Source organism: Parasteatoda tepidariorum, chromosome 2 (genome assembly GCF_982258835.1).
Source record: "Parasteatoda tepidariorum strain Cologne lab strain chromosome 2, Ptep-v5.0, whole genome shotgun sequence".
Taxonomy (NCBI): domain Eukaryota; kingdom Metazoa; phylum Arthropoda; class Arachnida; order Araneae; family Theridiidae; genus Parasteatoda; species Parasteatoda tepidariorum.
In genome coordinates this window covers 99,415,435-99,442,561 of record NC_141756.1, presented here as the reverse complement: position 1 = coordinate 99,442,561, position 27,127 = coordinate 99,415,435, and the positions used below count along the sequence as shown (strand labels likewise).

The 27,127-nt window shown below is 34.6% G+C and overlaps 1 protein-coding gene across 4 annotated transcripts in view; it reads left to right on the top strand.

Annotated features, from left to right (window-relative positions):
- Positions 1–22,858, top strand: part of LOC107440340 (ankyrin repeat and fibronectin type-III domain-containing protein 1) — a 390,356-nt gene extending 367,498 nt beyond the window's left edge. For all 4 annotated transcript variants that reach the window (XM_087157858.1, XM_087157859.1, XM_087157860.1 and 1 more), the window contains 10 exons: positions 5,839–5,958; positions 8,321–8,417; positions 8,494–8,620; positions 10,794–10,910; positions 13,061–13,273; positions 14,658–14,824; positions 15,163–15,312; positions 17,057–17,205; positions 19,426–19,526; positions 21,809–22,858. In XM_087157858.1, the coding sequence (XP_087013984.1) occupies positions 5,839–5,958; positions 8,321–8,417; positions 8,494–8,620; positions 10,794–10,910; positions 13,061–13,273; positions 14,658–14,824; positions 15,163–15,312; positions 17,057–17,205; positions 19,426–19,526; positions 21,809–22,603 (2,036 nt within the window). In that variant the 3' untranslated portion in view covers positions 22,604–22,858. The remainder of the gene's footprint in view (positions 1–5,838; positions 5,959–8,320; positions 8,418–8,493; positions 8,621–10,793; positions 10,911–13,060; positions 13,274–14,657; positions 14,825–15,162; positions 15,313–17,056; positions 17,206–19,425; positions 19,527–21,808) is intronic.
- The last annotated feature ends 4,269 nt before the right edge of the window (positions 22,859–27,127 follow it).

The following is a 27,127-nucleotide window of genomic DNA, read 5'->3' as shown; positions in this document are numbered from 1 at the left end:
GAGTATGAAAAGTAACTAGATCAACAATCTAGATCAGGGGTGTCAAACTTGCGGCCCGAGATGAACATTTTTGTGGCCCAGTTAATATATCCGAAACAAAGTAAAAATAAAATGGAAATGTGAATTAGAAACTAAACCATCATATAAAATTATAATATACTTTATTTATAAACAATTCCGGTCATTTTAAATTGTTTTCATTACGCATCAATTTAGTCTCAGAAAATAATGAATTTGTATGCAGAGAAGAAACTATAAATCTGTGGAGTGGAAAGTACAATTGCAAATGTATTCTTCGCAACCCAGAAAGAGGAAACACTAGAAATCGAATGAGAAATAAAAATACGAACTGTTGAGTGAGTATGAAAAGTAACTAGATCAACAATCTAGATCAGGGGTGTCAAACTTGCGGCCCGAGATGAACATTTTTGTGGCCCAGTTAATATATCCGAAACAAAGTAAAAATAAAATGGAAATGTGAATTAGAAACTAAACCATCATATGAAATTATAATATACTTTATTTACAAACAATACGGATCATTTTAAATTGTTTTCATTACGCATCAATTTAGTCTCAGAAAATAATGAATTTATATGCAGAGAGGAAACTATAAATCTGTGGAGTGGAAAGTACAATTGCAAATGTATTCTTCGCAACCCAGAAAGAGGAAACACTAGAAATCGAATGAGAAATAAAAATACGAACTGTTGAGTGAGTATGAAAAGTAACTAGATCAACAATCTAGATCAGGGGTGTCAAACTTGCGGCCCGAGATGAACATTTTTGTGGCCCAGTTAATATATCCGAAACAAAGTAAAAATAAAATGGAAATGTGAATTAGAAACTAAACCATCATATAAAATTATAATATACTTTATTTATAAACAATTCCGGTCATTTTAAATTGTTTTCATTACGCATCAATTTAGTCTCAGAAAATAATGAATTTGTATGCAGAGAAGAAACTATAAATCTGTGGAGTGGAAAGTACAATTGCAAATGTATTCTTCGCAACCCAGAAAGAGGAAACACTAGAAATCGAATGAGAAATAAAAATACGAACTGTTGAGTGAGTATGAAAAGTAACTAGATCAACAATCTAGATCAGGGGTGTCAAACTTGCGGCCCGAGATGAACATTTTTGTGGCCCAGTTAATATATCCGAAACAAAGTAAAAATAAAATGGAAATGTGAATTAGAAACTAAACCATCATATAAAATTATAATATACTTTATTTATAAACAATTCCGGTCATTTTAAATTGTTTTCATTACGCATCAATTTAGTCTCAGAAAATAATGAATTTGTATGCAGAGAAGAAACTATAAATCTGTGGAGTGGAAAGTACAATTGCAAATGTATTCTTCGCAACCCAGAAAGAGGAAACACTAGAAATCGAATGAGAAATAAAAATACGAACTGTTGAGTGAGTATGAAAAGTAACTAGATCAACAATCTAGATCAGGGGTGTCAAACTTGCGGCTCGAGATGAACATTTTTGTGGCCCAGTTAATATATCCGAAACAAAGTAAAAATAAAATGGAAATGTGAATTAGAAACGAAACCATCATATGAAATTATAATATACTTTATTTACAAACAATACGGATCATTTTAAATTGTTTTCATTACGCATCAATTTAGTCTCAGAAAATAATGAATTTATATGCAGAGAGGAAACTATAAATCTGTGGAGTGGAAAGTACAATTGCAAATGTATTCTTCGCAACCCAGAAAGAGGAAACACTAGAAATCGAATGAGAAATAAAAATACGAACTGTTGAGTGAGTATGAAAAGTAACTAGATCAACAATCTAGATCAGGGGTGTCAAACTTGCGGCTCGAGATGAACATTTTTGTGGCCCAGTTAATATATCCGAAACAAAGTAAAAATAAAATGGAAATGTGAATTAGAAACGAAACCATCATATGAAATTATAATATACTTTATTTACAAACAATACGGATCATTTTAAATTGTTTTCATTACGCATCAATTTAGTCTCAGAAAATAATGAATTTATATGCAGAGAGGAAACTATAAATCTGTGGAGTGGAAAGTACAATTGCAAATGTATTCTTCGCAACCCAGAAAGAGGAAACACTAGAAATCGAATGAGAAATAAAAATACGAACTGTTGAGTGAGTATGAAAAGTAACTAGATCAACAATCTAGATCAGGGGTGTCAAACTTGCGGCCCGAGATGAACATTTTTGTGGCCCAGTTAATATATCCGAAACAAAGTAAAAATAAAATGGAAATGTGAATTAGAAACTAAACCATCATATCAAATTATAATATACTTTATTTATAAACAATTCCGGTCATTTTAAATTGTTTTCATTACGCATCAATTTAGTCTCAGAAAATAATGAATTTGTATGCAGAGAAGAAACTATAAATCTGTGGAGTGGAAAGTACAATTGCAAATGTATTCTTCGCAACCCAGAAAGAGGAAACACTAGAAATCGAATGAGAAATAAAAATACGAACTGTTGAGTGAGTATGAAAAGTAACTAGATCAACAATCTAGATCAGGGGTGTCAAACTTGCGGCCCGAGATGAACATTTTTGTGGCCCAGTTAATATATCCGAAACAAGGTAAAAATAAAATGGAAATGTGAATTAGAAACGAAACCATCATATGAAATTATAATATACTTTATTTACAAACAATACGGATCATTTTAAATTGTTTTCATTACGCATCAATTTAGTCTCAGAAAATAATGAATTTATATGCAGAGAGGAAACTATAAATCTGTGGAGTGGAAAGTACAATTGCAAATGTATTCTTCGCAACCCAGAAAGAGGAAACACTAGAAATCGAATGAGAAATAAAAATACGAACTGTTGAGTGAGTATGAAAAGTAACTAGATCAACAATCTAGATCAGGGGTGTCAAACTTGCGGCCCGAGATGAACATTTTTGTAGCCCAGTTAATATATCCGAAACAAGGTAAAAATAAAATGGAAATGTGAATTAGAAACGAAACCATCATATGAAATTATAATATACTTTATTTATAAACAATACGGATCATTTTAAATTGTACGCGCGAAAATGTAAAATTCTAATTGGATGAAATGGAGTCCGTTTCACACTAAGCTATCAGTTAGATAGTGCATATTCAGGTTTATCCTACTATAGCGAGGTACGTTGGTTATCTTACTCCAAGGCTCTCAAACAATTCTGGGATGCGAAAGAAGAAATATGTAAGTTTTTATAAACTAAAAATCGAGATACAAGCTTGTTCTCCGATCAAATATGGTTGCAAGATTTATCTTTTATGTAACTAAACACTTATCCGATTTAAATTTATTGTTACAAGGTACAGATCATCAAATCATTACGAACATGTTAGACATAATTAATGTATTCAAATGTAAACTATTTCTTTGGGAAAGGCAACTGAAAAATGAAAATTTAACGCACTTCCCAACGCGTAACAAGAACAAATCTAGTTCAGATGATACTTCATCGCATAAAAAATACGCGGAAAAAAAATTTTAATCTTAGAACAGATTTTGAAACAAGATTTAAAGATTATAATTCTTTGAAAGACAAATTTTGTTTGTTTTCTTTGATTTTCTCAATAAATATAGAATCAGTATCCAGTTGTATGCAAATGGAGGTGATTGAGATTCAGTGAGACTCAAAGTTGAAGACAAAATTCATTGAAGTGGGTGTGCTTGAATGTTACGAATATTTACCGGCAAGGTTTAAAAATACGCGAAAACTCGCATCTGAAATTATTTCCATGTTTGGAAGTACTTATCAGTGAAAGCAATTATTTTCTGTTATGAATGGAAATAAATCTCCTGTCCGAAACCGTATTAATAACGCTCACATTTGGTCAATTTTGAAAGTAGTCTCGGCCTATAAAATTTCTCCCGAAATAGAAAAGATGATAGCAGAGAAGAGATGTGAAGTATCAGAACGTAAGCAATAATTTAACTTTATACATGTTTATTAGAATGTACTATTCAAAATAGAACTATTTGTTTCGATGAACATTGATTTTTTTTTTTGCGGCCCACCTAAAGTTAAGCATTGTTTATTTGGCCCAAGTTAGCTTTTGAGTTTGACACCCCTGATCTAGATCATCGATCATAGATTTATCGATGGAAAAAAAGAAGAAGAAAAAAAAGAGTCCAGAAAATTATCACGTCAAATATAAAGGCTTGTTTTCTTTATAGAATTTACTCATCATTTTTTGGGGTGGGAAGAAAGTTGTCCACTGGCGATCGAAATGGGCTACAGGTGGTGTAGAGCAGAACTCTCTACCTATTAGAATACTTCGCACGTTTTCACAATTAGCGTGTGGAGAGTCTTAAGAGATGGAAGAACGTTAGTTTCTGTCTTGATTTTCAAATAGATTAAAAACTTATAGGTCAGGAAACCATATGATTAATCAAAACTACATTAAACATAGCTCTAAAAGAAAGCGTCGTGGGAATTTTAAAAAATGTTTTTGATAATTAAATACGAAAAATATCAAGAAAGAGGAAAATATCGTTGTTCTTTCCTTGAGGAGAGGATGGTCAAGACATGAAACCCGTTTTCTTCCTAAATTACGTGTTCGAGAGTTGCCATCGCGAATAGTATATTATTAAGAAAACAGATTGCTGCAAAACAAAATATACCCCCTTTTCTTTTCGATGGGCAATAACTAATTATATTGCTGAGAGTCGCATGTTGAAGAAAATAATGTCGAGCTCAGGCATCGTTGGGGATAGCAGGATTATTCACAACAAGATGGCGAGAGAGCTGCTTCTCCCCAAGAAGGCTATTCAAATGAAAAACCCACTGCAGGTAGTGCACTCTATTCAGACAACTGAAGGTCGGCAACATCTAGAGAACGTGGCAGATCAGCAAAGGACGTTTTTCTCAGGCGACGATGCATCACGATTCAACTCCATCCGAAGAGTATAGAGAAATCAAAAATGGAAAATTTTATCTACTTGTGGTCATAGTGGGAACGCGTTCATCGCGGGATGTCTCCGAATTTATACAGGTGCCTGTTTCTTCCCCAAAATCAACGTTCTACTTGAATTTGTTTCAGTGAAATGAGGCTTGTTACACCTAAACCGAAACAATGACAACATCGCACGTGTTGATCAAAAAGCCAACATGCACGTGCAACAGGCGCCTAGCAGACTAAAGGCCTGGTTTTTCAGGACAAGTCGGCGTTACAGAACGTCAGCATGAAGCTAGTGCTAACCCCTGATTGGTCAATTTGTGAGTGAGACAGCATACGTCATCGAACGCTCAGCTTGAACGACGACTGATGTCCAAATCAACTACAGTTGGATTACAACGTAACGTTAACGACAGAAGCAAGGCGGACAACATCCAGCAGAGCATTGAAATCAGTCATGATTTTGATTTTAACATTAAATATAGCTTCTTCTTCCTCTTCTTCCTCATTTAGCTAAGCTATAATGTGTTTTTTCTTGGACAAAATGTTTGTTTACGTTATTAACGCATGCGCAATGCAAGATATTGTCTGCGTTGGACCGACTGCTCACGCTGAGCTAACAAAAGAGTATTTTGTTGGCGTCAGCGGTGCATCAACTTCCCGCTGACGCCCAGAGAAGGCGCTTGTCTTAAAAAATCAGGCCTTAAGACTTTCCAAGCGGCAAGCTTCAAAGAGGGAAATTGGTAAGTAGAAGGATGTGGCAAAAAAAGGAACTCAATATTGGTTTATTTTTAATACTTGAAACTTAGACTTACTTTCGCTTCCAAACTTCTATGTAATAGATCCTACAAGTTGTAACAACATGTAATGGTCAAAATATAATAAAGACAATGAGCAACATTTTATTGTAGGTTGGCGTGACCTGGAGGGTAAAGTTCCTCGCTCTGCTGCAGGAGGACGTAACAGCAAATTGGAGGACCTCTTTCACCAGATCATCAACTCGAGGCCTGGAAATGCCAGCGAGATTAAAGGTGAGAGGATTTTAGAAACCTCTTTCAATCTGTTAATTATCTGTAGTATTATTTGTAGAACAAATATTTTACAAAGACGGGGGGGGAGCGACAAAGGAAGGTATTATGGAAAAATAACATAACACCATAGTATCTGAAATGAGTAGCATAATGCTGTTTAAATATATAGGATATTTTAAGATTTGACAGAATATCGTGAATTTGTTATTAAAAAAGAATTTGTTGTTTAATACAACACCTGCTAACATTTTATAACCGTCGTTCGACAGCCGACCTAAATTTTGGGTTTACGACTACTAATGTCCAATTCCGTAGCCTTGTACTTTTGAACCCAATCTAGAAGACAATGCAACTCCTGTAACAAGTATGGGAAGCAATTTGCCTTCGTAGAGGATTTTTCGATGGAACTAACCTGCATTAGCCTTACATGGAGAGGAAAACCACGAAAACCTCCCATGGTTAGCTTGATGACAAGGGGACTTTAACCCTTGATCCATCTACCACTCAGGATATTTTACGTCAGCACTGTGGTCGGTGCGAGCCGGATGCGGAATTCGTATCGACCAGTGATCGCTGGGACTCGAACCCGGTTCACCTCATTGGAAGGCGAACGCTCTATCCCCTGAAACATCAAGGCTCTGGCTAACATTTTAAAAAAAAGAAGATAAAAAACATAATTAGCCCGAAGGCACTTTTTAAGATTACCAAATTACCCCCTGTTCGCTATTGCTCACCAACCCCGATGATTGCTTCGCAGTAATTGCTATTTCTTGGCATGAAACAGGTGAAGTTATTCAACTAAAAAGAACACTTGTCCCGCCACTGCCCATGTCCATAATATTAAGATCGATTAGCGAACATAAATCATTTTTTCAAGTAATCATTTTTTCAAGTAATCATTTTTTCAAGTAATCATTTTTTTCAAGTAATCATTTTTTCAAGTAATCATTTTTTGAACTAACATTTTCAATTAAAAGTTTATTGTTTTAACAAATTTGTGGTGAGCTCACAACTGTAATTTAATATTTTTTTCTTACCAAACGAACGGATGTAGTACACCGAAGAGCCATTGCATTATGACCACCATGCTAATAACATGTAGGACCACATTTAGCCCTCAAAACTGCTAGCACCCGCCATGGCATTGATTCCACAAGGTGCTGATAGGTAGTCTTAGGTATCTGGTACCAAGCGCTCACCAACTGCTCCTGCAATTCCCTCACATTACGAGTGGGTAGCGTGGCAGCACGAATTTGGTTTTCCAAGTAGGACCACAAATGCTCTATTGGATTAAGGTCAGGTGAATTTGGGGGCCAAGACATGACTTGAAAGTCACTGGAATGTTCCTCGACGATTCGACCCTTATGACATGGTGCATTATCCTGTTGGTAAACACCATCCCCAGCAGGAAAAACTGTTGCCATGAATGGGTGAACCTGGTCTGCAACTATGTTCAAGTAGCTTACAGACGTCAGGGATTGTTCTTTGAGGATGATGGGTCCTAATGTGCCCCATGAAAACATTGTCCCTGGGCGAGAAACCATGAAAACCTGGGATAGCCCATTGTTATAGATGGAGGGTGGTCATAATGAAATGGCTCTTTGGTATATTTTAAATACAATTTTTGCTTTCATCTCTTTCTGCTTGAAGCAGAAAGTTAATCTCTAGTTCATTTAACGAATCTCTTTTTTACCGCAATTCATAACAGTATATTAATGCAATTTGAAACCAAAGAATAATAACTGTAAAAAGTTCAGACACCGATTTAAATAACTTTATCTTAAAATGTAACATAGAATCGTATTATTCTAACAATAGTAATAAAAACAATCCTCTTAAAGTCGTAATTTAGGAGAGAAAAAAATAAAGTCAAAAACGTAATAATAACAGTACAGGTAAACACTGTTAAATTAGGGATGCAAAAATACTTATAGGGAAACATTACCTTTATTATTTATCCATTCGAGTTCAAATACATTTTTTTAAACTTGTTGTAGATGACAATATGGGTGAAAAAATTGTAATTATTTTATAAAAAATAACTAAAATGAAATGTTTCTTTGTTGACCTAAGTAGTAATTGACTTTTCTTTTTTTTGAATTATATGTTTAGTAATTACGTATATAGTAAGATTAAGAAGAAGAAAAAACTTTATTCACGTTCCATCCTCAGTACCTGCTCTTTTAAAAGCTTTGTTTTAAAATGCTTTGATCTTAAAATGCTTTGATCTTAAGCAGAGTTTATGTCAGATATTAAAACAGCCCTATTTTTGTGTAACATGTGGTACTAAACTGCTACAAATTTAAAATGTACTCAAATGATAGGAATGTAATCGGATTATTGAAGTAGAAAATATTTTCAGATCTCTCTGATACTCCGCAGCAGCAGAGAAGACAGGTGCGGAAAAGTATAAAACACCTCTTCACTTCGGCACCCAAGTTTCAGAAAAATATGAAAAGGTACGCATTCTACCTCTTTGTAAAAATGAAAAATAAAAATAGAATAGTGTTTGAATAGAATTGTATTTGTTTTCAGGGGTGTATTCCTAGCGTGTTTGTTGTATCATGAGGATAGAATGATCGTGACAGCCGAAGACACACTTCCCATTCTAGAAGTGGATGAAACTTCACCTCTCAACACAGATTTCCATTGGATCATGAAAGTAATTATCCACTATTTATGTCCCACGACACACTCTCGAATTTCACAATGGTCTAAGCTATCTATGTCCCACGACACACTCTCGAATTTCACATAATCTAAGCTATCTATGTCCCACGACACACTCTCAAATTTCACAATGGTCTAAGCTATCTATGTCCCACGACACATTTTCTAATTTTACAATGCTCTAAGCTATGTTCTACGACACACTCTCAAATTTCACAATGGTCTAAGCTATCTATGTCCCACGACACACTTTCTAATTTTACAATGCTCTAAGCCATGCCCCACGACACACTCTCAAATTTCACAATAGTCTAAGCTATCTATGTCCCCCAACACACTCTCGAATTTCATAATGGTCTAAGCTATCTAAGTCACACAACTCCAAAATACTCTCTTTACTGTTTATACCCCGCAATACTGTCCCACGTTACACTCTATGTTCCGCAATGCTCTCTGATTTCAAGATACTCTCTATCAGCTACAAGTCGCGAAACTACTGTAGTCGCCACTTTATTCCGTAGTTTGTAGCATAGTGCGCTACAAAAAAAAAACAGTAGTTACTAGTGACTACTGGCAACTACTTTTAGCGTGAGTTAAATAAAGAAACTAAGTTCAAACGCAAAAACATTTTTCGAATCTGATTTGTGCAAATCCCACGCGTGCGCGTCAACGTACGCAATGAGAATGCCTCTGTGACCGAGCGTTAATAAGATTCACTGATGCTCGGAAAAATGGGTGCGAAATCGGTCTAGCGGTCACCCCCTGGAACCATTAAGATCTAGTCCTGGAACGTGAAGATCCGATCATTAGATCAAAAGTTTGAGTCCTAGAACGTGAACATCCGATCATTAGGATCAAAAGTTTGAGTCCTAGAACGTGAAGATCCGATCATTAGGAAATCAAAAAAAAAAAAAAAAAAAATAGTAGTCCGTTTTTGTTTTTCACCCCCTACTGTATTTCTTGGGGAATATAAAAAAGATCACTTAAATCACAAATCATATTGATCACTTAAATTACAAATATTTGATAATTTCTCAGCATTTCTTAAATCAGCGTCGAGAAAAGTATAGAGTTTGAAGGTTGAAAGAACAAATTCGTAAAAAAGTGCTTCAGAATAAAAAATAAAAAAAACTATTTCATGTCAGCATGAATTAAAACTTCTTAATATCTCCTCAGATGTAACCAACCCAATTTTTTTTTATTCAAAATCATCTTGAATGTTGGTGAAAATGAAGTTCTCCAGTTATGTTTGTCTTCTATAAGTAGCGAAAAAGTAGCTTTGACTACGTTTCGAAAGTAGTTCGTAGTCGCTACATTTTAAAAAAGTAGTTGGATGGAATGATTTATGTAGGTGTAGACATTTGAGGTTTACTAGGTAGTATTTCGTTTGTTTTGGATGGTCGATTTTGCAATTGGTTTTTTATAAACATCGGTCTTAAGCACGTTAATTTTTTTTCTTTCTTTTTGTGTCGATGCAAACTCGTTAGCAATATAAAAACTAAAGGCCTGGTTTCTTAGGACAGGACGCCGTCAGCTGGAAATCAGCGCTAACCTCTGATTGGTCCATTTGTGCGTTTGATAGTATGCGTCATCGAACGGTCATCTTGAACTACAATTGCCGTTCAACTCAACTGCAGTTGGATTACAGTGTGACGTTAACCACAGAAGCAATGGCGGACAACATCCAACAGCACATTGAAATCAGCCAAGATTTTGATTTTGACATTAAACATAGCTTCTTCATTAAACATAGCACCCTTCATTTAGCTCAGCTATAATGTGTTTTTTCCTGGGCGAAGTCATTATTTGTTCTCTAAAACACTGGTCCACAAAAACAAAGTCAATACAAATTCAAAATAAGTATTTGTTTACGTTATTAACGCATGCGCAATGAAAGATATGCCGACTGCTCACGCTGAGCTAACAAAAAAAATATTTTTTGGCGTCAGCTCTACGTCAACTTTCCGCTGACGCCTAGATAAGGAGCTAGTTCTAAGAAACCAGGCCTTAAGCTAACAAACCAGTATTTTGTTGGCGTCAGCGGGACGTTGACGTCCCGCTGACGCCCATATAAGGCGCTTGTCCTAAGAAACCAGACCTTAACAATGTTTTTTTTTCCATCTTTACTTATTTAACCAAATGTTTCTTTTAAATAAACATTTCAGGTAGCATGCAGCTCGTGGGAAGATGTGAAAACTCTGAGACAAGACATGGAAAAAAGTCATTCATCATCAAATCTTCATTTTAGAAGCAAACTATTGCAAGCCGCTGAGCAAATGCAGGTAAGTCTGAAAGTCAGACTCAGTTTATAGCTACTTTAATATCCTTATATCGAGAAGCTAATAATGTTTAGCGTTTTAGCATCATTCCTACTCCATACTCTTTGTAAATAAAATTGATGTCCTCACTTTTCCCCAACCTGTTGCCATGGTAACGGCAAATTTTGCTTTTTTTTTCTTCTCCGCGTCAGTACGTAACAGTAAGTAACTGGAGTATACTGTGCCGGGGAAGAAACAAGACATGCTGAAACCACGGAAAAGAAAGGGAAAATGTGGAGAGTGGGAAAATTAAACTAGACTTCTTTTTACAATTAGTACAGCCAGGGCCGGGATAGCCTGGTTATTTGGACACTGGGACCATGTCCAAGAGGTCATGTGTTCGATCCTCACCGACCGAAGACTCCCCGTGTAGTAAATCGTGACTGATGCACACTAAATCTGTCGAGTCTCAAAGTCCTCCATGTTTCCATAGCAAATCATACCTCTGGGGGTACTGATCCAGGAGTTCCCTTGTCTTCTGGATTGGGTTCAAAATTACAAGGCTACGGAGTTGAACATTAATAGTCATAAACCCAAAATTGGGTCGGCTGTTCAACAACGGTTATAATTATAATATAATTAGTACAACCAATAACTGAATGAAATATAAAGAGTGTTCCGTAATCAATGTGCATTTTCAAATCACATAGGACTCTAAATATAATCATAGACAACAAACGAAAATTTGCCTTTAAATCGCACTATCCCTAAAGCGTGGAGTTAATTATCTTTAAAAGAATCGCATCTCCGACAATCAAAACAAAATTTCTCAATATTATTTCCCAATTTAAAATGAGATATCTGGAAGATCTGCTGCCATAAGAAATGGTGTAATACAGAAGTCCCGTTTCCTGTTTTTAACGGTGAAATCCTTTTCTAAATATCTCTCATTTGAATCTTTCCTCTGCCATTTTAAAACATAGCTAGAGCCTAAACTCTTAGTTCCATCATTTCAAGATTGGCCTCAACATAAAAAAGTGCATCGGAAACAATGCCTCGCTTGCCTGTAGCTAGAAGAAATACAATTCTCTCCCTCATATTACCTCACTTTCCCCAAAAATGCAAAAGATATCCAAAATAGTATTTATTTAACAGATATCATTCAAAATTATCAACAACAAAAAAATATTTAAAAAAAAAGCTCATCAAACATTTAATGGGTCGCCATTTTGATCACATTCCATTATTATTATGGGCTGAATCTGAGATGGCCTCCCATCCAAAATTAAAGCTTTATATGTGTGGTACATGCGTACCAAGTTTTATGATTCTATCATTAAAGGCGCAATTCCTTCAATTATTTCACCAATCTATCGGACTTTAGATGTTTATCTATTCTGGGCGGATTTTCCCAATCCACGCCTGCTATATCAATAATAAAAGTGTACGTTCTTAAGAAACAAATTCGAAGCAAATCTTGAAGATACTAGTATCAAGTGATAGAGCCGCGATGGCTCAGGGGATAGAGCGTTCGTCTTCTAATGAGATAAACCTGGTTCGGATCCCGGCAATGGTTGGTCGATACGAATTCCGTCAGGCTAACCGTCGGAGATTCTCGTGGTCTTCCTCTCTGTGTAACGCAAATGCCGGTTAGTTCCATCTGAAAGTTCACCACGAAAGCGAATTTTTCCGAATACTCGATCCAGGAGTTCCCTTGTCTTCTGGATTGAGTTCAAAATGACAAGGCTACGAAGTTGAACATTAGTAGTCGTAAAATCAAAAATTTTGTCGGCTATTCAACGACGGTTATAATAAAAAATCACAAGTGATTAGTATCTTGACCAGGATCACGAGTGATCTTCTTAGGATCTTGAAAAATATTTTTTTCTATTCCTCGCCAAGTCTTGCGACTGCTCTCCTCTTTAAGATGGAGAGTATTTATATATAATATTACAATTCATATTATATATAAATACTCTCCATCTTAATATAAATAATTACATATAAATACTCTCCTCATTAATATAATTATAATATTATAATTATTATTTACAATGCCTGCTATGAAAGACTTTGATTGTAGTTTATCTTCGATTTGCATCAGTCATAGTTAATGTGCACCTATTGATTTGATGGGAACTATGAAGTAACAAATGAAATGTTTTGTTCTGCAGGCTGCACTTGGACTACAAGATCTCGGACAACTTTTCTACGTCCCACTCAAGGACTCTGAAGGCACAACAGTCTTATGTACTGTGAAGCATGTCCAGGATCCCAAATCCATGGCGGCTTCCTTATCTGTCAGGTGGTCACCTCTGCACAAAATCCAGAGAAAGAGAGCCAACAACTCAGACAGTGTACACGACCTACTTCTGGACTCTCTCCAGGTAATTATGTCTTTCAACTAAGGTGTGAGGTCAAGATAGCCTTGTCGGTAGGGCGCTGGGCCCATGTTCGAGAGTTCGTGGGTTCAAACCCCGCCGGCCGAAGACTCCCGTGTTGTAAATGGTGACTGGTGCACGTTAAACCTGTCGAGTCGCAAAGTCCTCCATGTTCCCATATCTTTGGGGTACTGGATTAGAGATCGATCGTTCTCTGGTTCAGGTCAAAATTACGATCTGTGGATGAATGAAGGGATGTATGAATAGATCCGCCCTGTAAACGGGTGTGACGTAAGGGTGTGGCAGAGGTCGAATTCATGGCCATAGATGGCGCCACTGGAAAACAAGAACAATCGTACCCCTCTGCCTAAACAGGCATACGGAGAGAGAGAGAACTAAGGTGTGGTCTGAGCATGTACGAAGTATGCATATTTCGAAAACAAGCACAAATTTACAATTATTAATCCACATAGGCCGAGAAGAAAAAAATTTTAAATGTAAAATTTCCCGGTGAATTTTACCACTTCTGATTTGGAATGCAAAATTTCCTTCTGAAGAATTAGGATTTCCGGTGTTTAAAATGTAGAATTAAGGCTTCATAAAGGCAAATTTGTCAGACATAAAATCTCAAGGCAGTCAGACAAATATTATTGTTAAATGTCAGCTTAATCTGACAAATACGTATAACACAATTTGAAAATTATACATTAAAACTTTATTTTGTTTAAATTTTTTGAAAAATGATATTAAAAGAATAGAATGAGTTAAGTGTGTCATCAGAAAACAGGAAAAATAAAGTTATTTACTTTTTATCCACTTTGAGGTGTTCTCTTAATTCAGCTTTTTTTTTTCTTTTTTAAAAAAAAAATTCGAATCGAGTTTAGAGACGTTTTCAAAAAGGAGTTTCGATATTTTTAGTTACGAAACCAGACACAAAAATGTACATTCTCTGACTAAGCATATCCTTTTTTTCGACAGATTTAGATTCTAGAACTTCAAAATCTGGAAAATAGGTTTCTCATATTTTGGTAACAAGAGCGATCCAAAACTTTGACCCCTGAATGTTAATTTTACTTCGCATATTTCGCATATTTTATATCTCGTAAACATTTTTTGCAAGTTTTTTTAATAAAAAATTTGCATGCAATTATAAAATTTGTTTATCCAAAAATAATTCCATGCAAAACATGACGTTTATTAAATATTTTTTATTTTATTTACAAATAGTCAAAAAAAAAAGATTGAATTGTAAGGTATACAATTTTTTACATCAATTTAAAGAATTGTAATTAAACATGACAAAATAACAAAACTTGATCGGAACTAGTCGGTCGAGTAGTTCCTGAGAAATCAAATGTTTAAAAACTCATATTTTTATTATGATTTCTAGGAGATGATTGTGTACAGTGAAGTAAGCAATAAACCATTACCGAAGGGCCTCTACGTCGGATACATGAAGCTAAAGAGCTCAGTTGATGCTATACGGGTAGTTGTGCCTAGAATGACGCCAAATGTCTTGCCCCACGCCAAAATCAGGGACAACCCGCACGTTTCATGGTAAAATACTTTGTCAATCGTAATAGTGTATTTTTATTGTTCGGCTTTGAGGAGAACTCTTCCGGACTAAAAGTCTAGCGCTGTCTGCTGCTATGGTAACAAGTGAGAGCACATTTCTAATGGGGGTGCAATGGAGGAAAAGAGGTGTTGATTGGTTTATTCATGCTGACCTATGCCTAGATCAAGACAAAACTATTCACCCCACACCCCTATTCGAACTGACTTTTCCTCGTAACCATGGTACCCGCCACGACGCGAGACTGATGTCTAGAGGAGTTCTCCTGAGAGTCACACTATAGCAGTGAGAGATAGTTGATCTATTTTTGTTTCCACCATAGTGAGGAATGGCAGTGGTTCAAAAGCCTCTCCTCGGGGAGTGGAAGTGGACCAAACGAAGTCCAAATGAAATTCCAGAAATTGCTTTCGGCAGCTACCAAGCAGTTGTTGACTGAGTTGGACATTCCAGAAAATGTGATAGACTTCCACAGGTTTGTATTCATTATATTTTAACCCCCCTTCAGGATCGTGACACGCGATTCCCTCGTTAGAATCCATGCAAATGCACCCGCATTGACTTTCTGTTTGAAACGCCAATATTTAAACGATACTAAAGGGTGGTTGAGTCTGTTTTAATATCTCACGCTATTGGTGGTTCCGCTTCTTTTTTTGATCCGGGGTATTTAAACAGCTGCTCTTGTTTTTATGTTTATATTTCGACAGAGTGAAAAAGAGTGGAATAATGCTTATTGGGAGCAGTTTGGGGCTCGCTGGTTAATATTTTGTTTAAGTTTTAGGAAAGATTTGCAATCGTTATTTTTTTTTAATGTATCACGAACATTTCATTACAGTATATTCAGATATAAACAACTATACTTTTCGGCGTACTTAATTGCAATTATGAAATTAGGCTTAACAGAAATATGTATACTCTCGAAGCCTGGATTAACACTTCTTTTTCCTACCTCCAGTTCTGAACAAGTTAATTCTAACAGGTCGTCAGCCTAAAACAAATTTAACAAAATTAATATAACAGCATAAATAAAGAGTAAGCTTTGCCATGTTTTGAGTCTTATCCCTTATTTGGCTATATTTGAATAAAACAGTGCCGTTTGTTCTATTTTGGGTATCATCATAGCAAACTTCATTGCGAATTCATTTGGTGTTGCTTTCGTTGCAAGCTAAATTGAAAAAACGCGTTACATTGAAGACACTACAAGTATAATAATATTGGATGGCGCGTTTTTTCAAGCTCAGGCGTAAAATTCAGTCGGAAGTAGGTAGTAACCCGAAAGTCTTTCGGCGAATTTTGACCCCCAGCGTCATCTGCGCTTAGCTTTACAGGGTCAACCAACCGCGGGAGAAACTTTTCATCGCGAATTCTGTTTCCCTACCATTTGTAAATTACAATTTGAGAAATAGTTACGAGTTTGGGTAAACTTAGAATAAGTTACGAAGTTTCAAAATGCAAACAAATTAATGGAAGAGAGAACTTACAGCGTATTAAGAGTAACCATCTCAGAATTTGTCTGCATTCAAAAAAGAATTTTTCCAGTAATTTGAAACTTGATTGTTTACTCTGAGTTTAACTGAATTATCTGGGTTTACCATTACCATTTTTCTTTAAAATTACATTCTCTGGCCAAATTATTAGACGCACTATAAGATTCTACGAAAATTATCAGGTATCTTAATTATCAGGTGATACTATACAGCTTTATTGTTTTTACGCGACCAAAACCAGTTTGCACTAGTTTACGTTCGCGTATCAATTGGTTAAATTAGGCTATATATAATATAAATTTGACGATTGAATAAATTAGACGATATATTATATAAACATAGAATATTTATTATATCAGGTATTATATTATTATATTGTAATAATTAGATCAAATTATTAGACGCACTGTAGTTTTTTAATACATAATTACATGTTTTGCACGAGTTTATCTGCAGTTCTTTTATATTTAAACATACATGTGATGGGTTTTTATTCAGGAGATTTTTATATACTTCCTATTTGTATTTATTTTGAACGTATTGCATTACAACGTTAACCATTTGATACGCGAACGTTAACTAGTGAAAACCGGTTTCAGCCTCGTAAAAACAACAAAGCTGTATAGTATCATCTGATAATTAAGATTGTACATAGATACTTATAGTGCGTCCAATAGTTTGACCAGGGACAATACTTTTGTAGGTGATATCCTTAAATGAATTCTTTCGCAGGTATTATGATGTGGAGGTGATCGAGCTAAGTGAGAATGTGACTTTCATCTTGGTGCTCCCACCAGTGGACAGTGTCTGTTCTGTTCCTGGTCAGTGTGATGAAATCACTTCTGACTGCATCACCCTACCCATACAAGTATTTGAAATGAGTATGTCCACAAATAGTTTTCATATGCATTTTATATAATGGTAGATTTTTAAAAATTAGATACGAATAGTCCATTATTAAAATAGAATCGATTTTTTTTTATTATACTTTTGTTTTAATTAGTAAGAATTAACCAGGGTGCGTAGGTGCGTTTTTTTCAGCAAAAAATAAGCACCTTTTAAGTACTTTTTAAGCACTCAAAAAATATTTTTGATCTCTTTCCACAAAAAAAACCATAATTAGAATCTGTGCAGTAATAAAAAAAAAATTTCTTTAGTTTAAAATTCTTAATTTATGAACATAGTATCAACACTTTTACGAACTTCACCTAATCATGATAAAATAACCAGTTTCTGATAAATATTGCAAAAAAAAAAAAAAAATCTAAAAATCATGCATTTTTTGTAATTTCGAACGACAATCGGCACAGCAAGAAAAAATCTCTTTTAAAAGATCGAAAATTAAGCACTTTTTACAAACACCGAATCAGCACTCAAAAGTACAATGATCTTAATACAGCTCTTCCTTCTTTTCACAAAACAGCAATGAATCAACTAGTGGTATCCTTTCATCGAATTCTATCACAGATATAATTCTGGTGGGGGAGTACTGTAGTGTATCGACCACTACAAAAATACAATTCCAATTCAATAATATGTAAGATATGTTAACTCGATTCTACCCAAGTCAAAATTTTTGATGGTTTTCCATTGATGGACCAGCGTAATCTTGATGGTAACCAACATAAGTAACCATCATCTCAATGTATAAATTCGGACTGATTCATGATGAGATAACATAAGAATAGCAACTTGCTTTGATGGTTTGTTCATCACGAATTTCCATCTTAGTATCTTAGAAATCAAATGTTGGAACGATCATGAACCAACATCATCCCAATGTAGGAATTCGAACTGATTGATTATGATCTAACATTAAAACCCCAAATGGTTTTGATGGTATATTGCTGGCAATCAGCTAGAATTCGCATTAAACCATCATGGAAGTGAAACCATCATGAACCTTCGTTGGTTCATCATGAATTGTTGGTTCATGAGAGTCAAACTTCTTTTGATGGTTAACCATCATATCATTTTCCATCATGGAATGCTGGAAGTTTGTTTGTATATCAAAAACCATGAACACCAAAGGAAAATGTTGGATGATGGTGACCTCTAAATGATGCTGGACCATCATGAATCGCACTGAAACCAACATAAACCATCAAAATTTTTTGACGGGTATGTTCGGGTATCTTTTCAACGAGCGATTACTTCTCACTTGGGCCGGATCACGCTATTGGTCGAAAATGACATCACTGTTTGGGGGAAGGAAGATGTTGGCTGGTGTTTGCATGAGTTTGGCGACAAATTTCGTATGCACACTTGCTCGCTCGGAATTTATTTATTCCTTGCAAATGTTTACTTAATATTATGTCGTCGTTAGGGTGGGGAGATAGGTAAATGTCCACTTCAGCATTTCAGACAATATTTATGTTTTAATTGATTTAAATTCATCAAAGCCAAAAACAATAAAAATAATGAATGTTTTTACAAATATAAGATGGTATAGTAATATTACAAATACGTTTCTTTTTTTTCGTTTGTTGTCGTAAGAATTATCTTCTTTTGCAGTTATGAAGTAACAAAAATTGAAATAAACATAAGCTCAAATTTACTCATACATCGCAATTTAGTTGTGTTATGAATAATTTTAAAAACTTCATAATCAAGCAACACGTAAATTTAGTTTAAAGTAATGACCAAAATTCTGGGCTAGCCTCCCCCCCCCCCCTGTATTTCTAGAACAGCCCCAGTTGCTAATGACGTAAAAGCAGTATAGCTTAATTTCACTTACTTAAATTCTAATAAATAATTACCACAAAACTGTGCAAAATGTGAATATTGTCTTTATTACTCAACATTAATACCACTTGTAAATAGAGCACATTTGAAAACTAAATATAAAGTCTGTCGCCAAATCAAGATCAGTCGCCAAAATACTATGCAATACACAGTATATCTCTTCCCCAAACAGTGATGTCATTTTCGACCAATAGCGTGATCCGGCCCAAGTGAGAATTAATCGCTCGTCTTTTTCATGGATGAAAGTTGACATTGTCTTTAACTTCTATCCCCAAACTTAGTTTTGTCCTATATACCATCTGATAGTTTAAAAGAAAACCTATAATTGCAAGCATTGTATATGATTTCTTTTTCAGTTCACATGACAACATACCAACCTAGTTTCATCACACGGTATTCCCGATTGTCTTCCATTCTGGAGATGGACAACATGCTGGCTCAACACGCACACAGAGAAGTAAGAATCCACTGTTTGCTTACTGTTCTAATCTAATTGTAACACCTTGATTAAAACGAAATTTTAATTCATTTTATAAAATTTTAAGTAGAATAATTTTTACAAATCTTCCATGTTCTCCTGATCTCTGAAATTCTTGATGAAATAGTTTATAGTTTTTTCTTGCCCTATATTTTAAAAATTTTCATGCGTAAATTTTTTTATTTTGTTTTTTAAGAAAATGTTTAAAATAAGGGAAATTTAATGCCTTACTCCTCCTTCTCTTTCACCTGCTAATGAGGTGAACCCGGTTCGTATCCCGGATACGGCTGGTCGATACGAATTCCGCATCCGGTTTGCACCGAACACAGTGGTGACGTGAATTATCCTCAGTGGTAGACGGATCATGGGTTAGAGTCCCCTTGCCGTCAGGTTAACCGTGGGACGTTCTCGTGGTCTTCCTCTCCATGTAACGCAAATGCGGGTTAGCTCCATCAAAAAAGTCCTCAACGAAGGTAAATTTCTTCCAATACTCGATCCAGGAGTTTCCTTGTCTTCTGGATTGGGTTCAAAATTACAAGGCTACGGAGTTGAACATTAGTAGTCGTAAACCCATAAAATTGGATCGGCTGTTCAAAGACAGTTATGTAATTAATTAGTGCAGACCATAATTTAAGTTACGAAATTAGACACAAAAACGTACTTTCTTTGAATAAACAGACCGTTTTTGTTAGACGGATTCGGATTACTGACCCCCAAAATATATGGGGTAGCCGCTATCTGGGAAGTATGTCAGAATCAAATTTCAAAAAAGTCGTATTTTAAAAATTCGATTAAACGACCGATTTCACTCAAATTTTACATTTTGCCATATAAAATTATATTCTTTAAAATGATGCGAAAAATTGTATATCTTACAATTCCGAAAGTTTTTGACTAATATTAAATAAAATAATAAAACATGATAAATATTTATTTTAAAAGTTAATTTTTGCATGAAACTGTCTTTACTTAAATGAATTTTATAAGAGTGTGCAAGCATTTTTCAAATCGCTTAAAAAATTCTTGAGTTATGGCGAAATATGCAAAAGGTAAAATTAATAATACGGCGTCCAAACTTTGGACCGCTCTTCTGACCAAACTATTGAGACCATATTTCTTAGATTGCAGCTAAGTGTGCTTAAAATGTTGTCAGCAGTAATTAATTAGCCTGTTTAAGGTTAGGTACGTAAAGAAATCTGATCTCTAAGTGTGCTTGAAATAGTGTCTGCAGTAATTAATTAGCATGTTTAAGGTTAGGTACATAAAAATATCTGATCTCTAAGTGTGCTTAAAATAATGTCTGCAGTAATTAATCAGCATGCTTAAGGTTAGGTACATAAAAATATCTGATCTCTAAGTGTGCTTGAAATAGTGTCTGCAGTAATTAATTAGCATGTTTAAGGTTAGGTACATAAAAATATCTGATCTCTAAGTGTGCTTGAAATAGTGTCTGCAGTAATTAATTAGCATGTTTAAGGTTAGGTACGTAAAGAAATCTGATCTCTAAGTGTGCTTGAAATAGTGTCTGCAGTAATTAATTAGCATGTTTAAGGTTAGGTACATAAAAATATCTGATCTCTAAGTGTGCTTGAAATAGTGTCTGCAGTAATTAATTAGCATGTTTAAGGTTAGGTACATAAAAATATCTGATCTCTAAGTGTGCTTGAAATAGTGTCTGCAGTAATTAATTAGCATGCTTAAGGTTAGGTACGTAAAGAAATCTGATCTCTAAGTTTGCTTGAAATAGTGTCTGCAGTAATTAATTAGCATGTTTAAGGTTAGGTACGTAAAGAAATCTGATCTCTAAGTGTGCTTGAAATAGTGTCTGCAGTAATTAATTAGCATGTTTAAGGTTAGGTACATAAAAATATCTGATCTCTAAGTGTGCTTCAAATAATGTCTGCAGTAATTAATCAGCATGCTTAAGGTTAGGTACATAAAAATATCTGATCTCTAAGTGTGCTTGAAATAGTGTCTGCAGTAATTAATCAGCATGCTTAAGGTTAGGTACATAAAAATATCTGATCTCTAAGTGTGCTTGAAATAGTGTCTGCAGTAATTAATCAGCATGTTTAAGGTTAGGTACATAAAAATATCTGATCTCTAAGTGTGCTTGAAATAGTGTCTGCAGTAATTAATCAGCATGTTTAAGGTTAGGTACGTAAAAAAATCTGATCTCTAAAGTGTCTGCAGTAATTAATTAGCATGTTTAAGGTTAGGTTCGTAAGAATATCTGATCTCTAAGTGTACTTTTTTTGCAGGCGTTTTCATCTTCTGAACTGTCAGAAGCTAAAACACGCCTAAACCAGTTGCAAGAGTTCCAAACTCAAGTGGACAACATGTGGAGGGCGATTCGGTGGATCATGGATGTCTTGACCTTTGCCAGGGACAAACAAGGTTCGAACGGCGTTTCTCTCAAGGACGTGTGGACGAATGCCTGTTCTCCCGACAATTCACCCATGATTTCCAACAAAGAGATCAACAGAGCTTCTGTCAGAACATCGGGAAAGCGACAAATAAGACGGTGTTCGTCCACCTCTCGCCTGCCCATCACTCATGTAGTCTGCAACGGAGACTGTTTAAAAACAGCTCACAGTGCAGAGAGACTATTTGAGAACAGAAGCAGCCTCCGCAGCTCGTACGCCGGTAGTCTCAAGTCGCTGTCCTCTGCCGACATTGAAATGAGTGGAAGACTTAATACCGACTCGCGAGACGACGAGGACAGCGAGTCAGACATCATACGCGTGTACGCCGATTACGAAACTGGACTGCCGAGTGGATACAGTGTACTGTTGTACGTCACCCCCCAGACGACGGCGAGTGATGTGGTGGTGTGTACGGTGAAGCAGCTGAATACAGCTGTGAAAGTCAAAGGCAAGGATGGACCTATATACGATGACTCGGAATGCCACAATTTTTGCCTCGTTGCTACAGCCGGTGCTCGTGAAAGGTGTCTTAACGACGATTTTCAGCCAATGAAACTAACTGGACTGTGGCAAAAAGGCAAGCTATATGTGCGTCGTAAGGACAGCGTCATGGATAATGGTATTGATTAAAAAATTTCACTTGGAGGGGGAAAATAATAAAACAGTGAGCAAATCGTGATACATATGCCAAATATTTTGTCACGTTTTATGTATATTTAAGACTTTTTATTTGTCACTTTTTTCTCTTCAATCATGAGTAGTTACTAGAGTGTTACCTAAAGAGTATTGTTATCATTTCATTTTTTATTTCGCATCTATTTCGTGATCATGAATTTGTCATACTGTGATGTGGGTGTTTAATACTTAAAGGCGACAATGAATTGGCACAGGGGGAAAAATAGATGCTCATTTTTAAATTTGATAATGTGCCTTTCATTTTTTTTCCTTTTAATATTAATTAAATCGTAGAGATCCTGCATCTTGCCCATTCTTAGCAAGAAACCCGATGTTTTATCAACAAAAAAACCAAATCCATTTTTTTTTTTGGTGGATAAATAATTTTTAAAAAAAAGGACAGCAAAATTTTTAAAAACTGTTTCAGAATAATGAATAATTCTAAATGCAGGTAAAGAAAGAGTCCACCAGGTTCCTTACGTTACCCTCTATACAACGTTAGAACTGTAATCGAAATACAATTGCATTAAGATTCAAATTGTTCATTTAAAGAAAGAATTCTATGGAAAAACAGTCGCTGGCTAAATTATTCGTCGCACTATAAGATTCTATGTCAAATTTTAATTATCAGTTGATACTATACAGCTTTATTGTTTCTACGCGGTCGAAACCGGTTTGCACTTGTTTACGTTCGTGTATCAAATGGTTGACATTGTAATGCAATACGTTCAAAATAAATACAAATGGGAAGTATATAAGAAAATCTCCAGAATAAAAACACATTACATGTATGTTTAAGTGCATCAGTATTGCATACAAACTCGTGCAAATCATGTAATTATTAAAAAACTACAGTGCGTCTAATAATTTGATCTAATTATTATAATATACTTGTATAATACCTGATATAATAACTATTCTATATTTATATAATATGTCATCTCATTTTACCTATAGTCAAATTTATATTATATATTAATCTAATTTAACCAATTGATACACTAACGTAAACAAGTACAAACGGGTTTCAGCCACATAAAAACAATAAAGCTGTATAGTATCACCTGATAATTAAGATTTTACATAGAATCTTACAGTGCGTCGAATATTTTGACCAGGAACTGTATGTCAAAAGCTGCGTGAAGTAGCTTTTTATTTAGTTTGTATCCTTTAAACAGTTTTAGAATAAGTTTTTTTAAAAGATTTCTGATAGTGCAGTGGTTGGAGAGAGGGAGGATTATAAGATTCTGAAAAGAGTGATCACTAAGGAGATAAAACTATTTAACTTTAAAAAAAAAACATTGGAATCGTAATCTACAATTTTTTAAGAAAGTGTATGCCGTAGGACTGGGCGATAAATCGATGCATCGGAAAATATCGATTCTATGCAATCATCACCAATCCGATGTTTGGATTGGCAGTTTTTCGAAGCATCGGTAATTGTGATGATGTGTACGATATTTCCCGATGCATCGTTGACATCGATGTCTACGTGCGCAATGTTGAGCTTTGTACCCGATAGTACATCGATGTGTCTGCAAGCTCGTCTCCATGTCTTTAAATATTGAGAAATAATTATTAAAAAATGCTACGTTGATTTTTAAAAAAATGCTTACTAATTATGAATTTAAGCAGTAGTAAATATAAGCTGTACTAGCGTGACGATACATCGGGATGGCAAAATCTTAACATCGCCCAGTCCTAGTATACAGAAATTATTCTATATGTCGTAAAAAATCTTAACTGACTTGTTTTTCTTAAAGAACATCTTGAAGGTGATCTTTCTCTTTAACACACAAATCCATTGCAGTTGAACCTCGCTAACGCGAAATCGGCGGGACTATTTCATCTTAACCGAATTTCGTCTTATCCGATACATCATGAAAATAATTTATTACGTACTATTAGTACATGTTATGCACTTCATTAATGTATTCAAACAATACTATAATGAACCAAACAAATTAAAATAAGCTTAAAAGTTTTCACTACTTCATTAAACTATCGAAATAAATTATTGGGATTCTATTCACATGCTTATTATTTGTGCTGTGTAAACAATTTCTTTTCACGTTAAGCGATAATCAGCATGAAAATTTCATGTTAGACATGTAAAAAATAAAACAATAATTGATTGCTGACTCACGGAACAAACATACGTTTCATGTAAAGCGATGTTTCACGTTAAGCGGTTTCGCGCTAGCTAGGTTCAACAGTATTAAATTTCTTCAATATTACATTTATTCAAAAAATCATATTATTCTTCCTTTAATTTATCCTAAAACCAAATATTTAATTTCGTGATAAAAAAAAAATAACAGTTACAGACCACGTTTAAGAATTCAGTGCATGCCTCTGTGACCCCCCTCCTCCCTGCATGCCCCTCACTTTATTGTTGAACGATTGGGTTTCTTTTAATGCTTGAATCTTTTTTAAAATTTTGTTTATTTTTGCAAAAATCACTGATCAAATAAACAGCAACAATCGCTTGAAATAAATTATAAGCATCATTCACTCATCATGACTTCATCCCCTCCAGTTTCAATCAAAAATGTTCTAAAAAGAGAATTTTATTAACTGCATGGAATTTCAACGATTTGATTGTTTTCAAATGAATTATGATTGTGATTTTATTCCAAATAATAATAAATGATGCCTATTAAAACTGATCTTAAATGTCAACGTGCGGTTATTTTTAATAGAAATCTATAAGGAACCATATTTTTCATGTGAAAGAGTTTTCATGTAAAATTGATATTATTATGCAGAGAAATAAAAAAAAATAAAAAACTTTCTAAAAAATTGTTGATACCATCCATTTATTGTCTATTTTGCTACAAAGTCAAAAATAAATTTGTTCAGCTGAAAAAAATTGTTGCATTGAAATTTGTAAAATTGCTATCAAATAAAGTTTTTTAAGATGCATATATTTATTATTTTGAGGTCTCTCTCTCTCTCTGTGGGTATGTATATGGAAATTTTGAACTATTTCCGACTAGCTAGAGCGTTCTGTCGTTTCCCGACTGCTGCAGACCGAATTTATTTTCTTAATGTAACTTATTCTTAATTCGAATTTTGACCACAATCTTTAATTGACGTATTACTTTGACAGACACCCGGTGACTGAGTGTTACGCTTCGCTCTCTCGTGCCACAGGTCCTTTTTTCGATCCTCGGGCCAAGCAAGGTTGACTCAGCCTTTCATCCCTTCAGTGGGTGGATAAATGAGTACCAAGCATGCTTGGGAGCTAAACACTGGGGATTTCGCGTTCGACTGACCACCTAACAGGAACATCTGCTCCTGCACCCCAGAGCCCAAGAAAATTGAGATGGGCACAGTAGGCCTTGGCCCTCCATGGGCTGTCGCTACCGAGTTTAATTTATTAGTTTGACAAAAATTTCAATCACTGCCATCTTATCGAGAATGAGATCTTACTGTCAAATTTTTTACCACTTACAAGGGAAACTAGAGAAGTGTGACTCGCAGATTTTGAATTAAACTAGTGGGATGAATGCCTTATGAGAAATAGTTTTAGGGGGAAACATTCGTTTCGGCCCATAGAAGGTCCTGTGAGAGATAAAAAATAATTCAATATACAGAAAAATCGGTATTTCAATGCAGACTATTAGTTATTGTCTCATACTCCTATTAATTTTGGGATACTTTCACGTACTATATAATGCATATTTATTGTCAAAATTGATTTCGAAAATTTTATATATCCATAGTTTTTCAGAAAAACCTGTTAGGTTAATTTTTAAAAAAACATTGACATCAAATTTTTTAAATTTTTTTTCAAAAAACTTTCCAAATTAATTGGAGTATGTAATTGTAAGTCAATTAATAATTAATTAACAATTAATTAATCATTAACAATTAATTAATAATTCATTAATTTTCTGATTAATTTATTAAATAGCAAATTAATAAATTATCCAATTAATTACAAATTAATTGGATTATGAGACAGTTACAATAACTAATAGACTGCATTGAAGTAATAAAATACCGATTTTTCTATATATTGAATTATTTTTAATCTCTCACAGGACCTTCTATGGGCCAAAACGAATGTTAATTAATTTATTAATTAGCAAAATAATTAATTATCCAATTAATTACAAATTAATTGCATTATGAGACCATTACAATAACAAATAGTCTGCATTGAAGTAATAAAATACCGATTTTTCTATATATTGAATTATTTTTAATCTCTCACAGGACCTTCTATGGGCCAAAACGAATTTTAATTAATTTATTAATTAGCAAAATAATTAATTATCCAATTAATTACAAATTAATTACATTATGAGACCATTACAATAACAAATAGTCTGCATTGAAGTAATAAAATACCGATTTTTCTATATATTGAATTATTTTTAATCTCTCACAGGACCTTCTATGGGCCAAAACGAATGTTAATTAATTTATTAATTAGCAAAATAATTAATTATCCAATTAATTACAAATTGC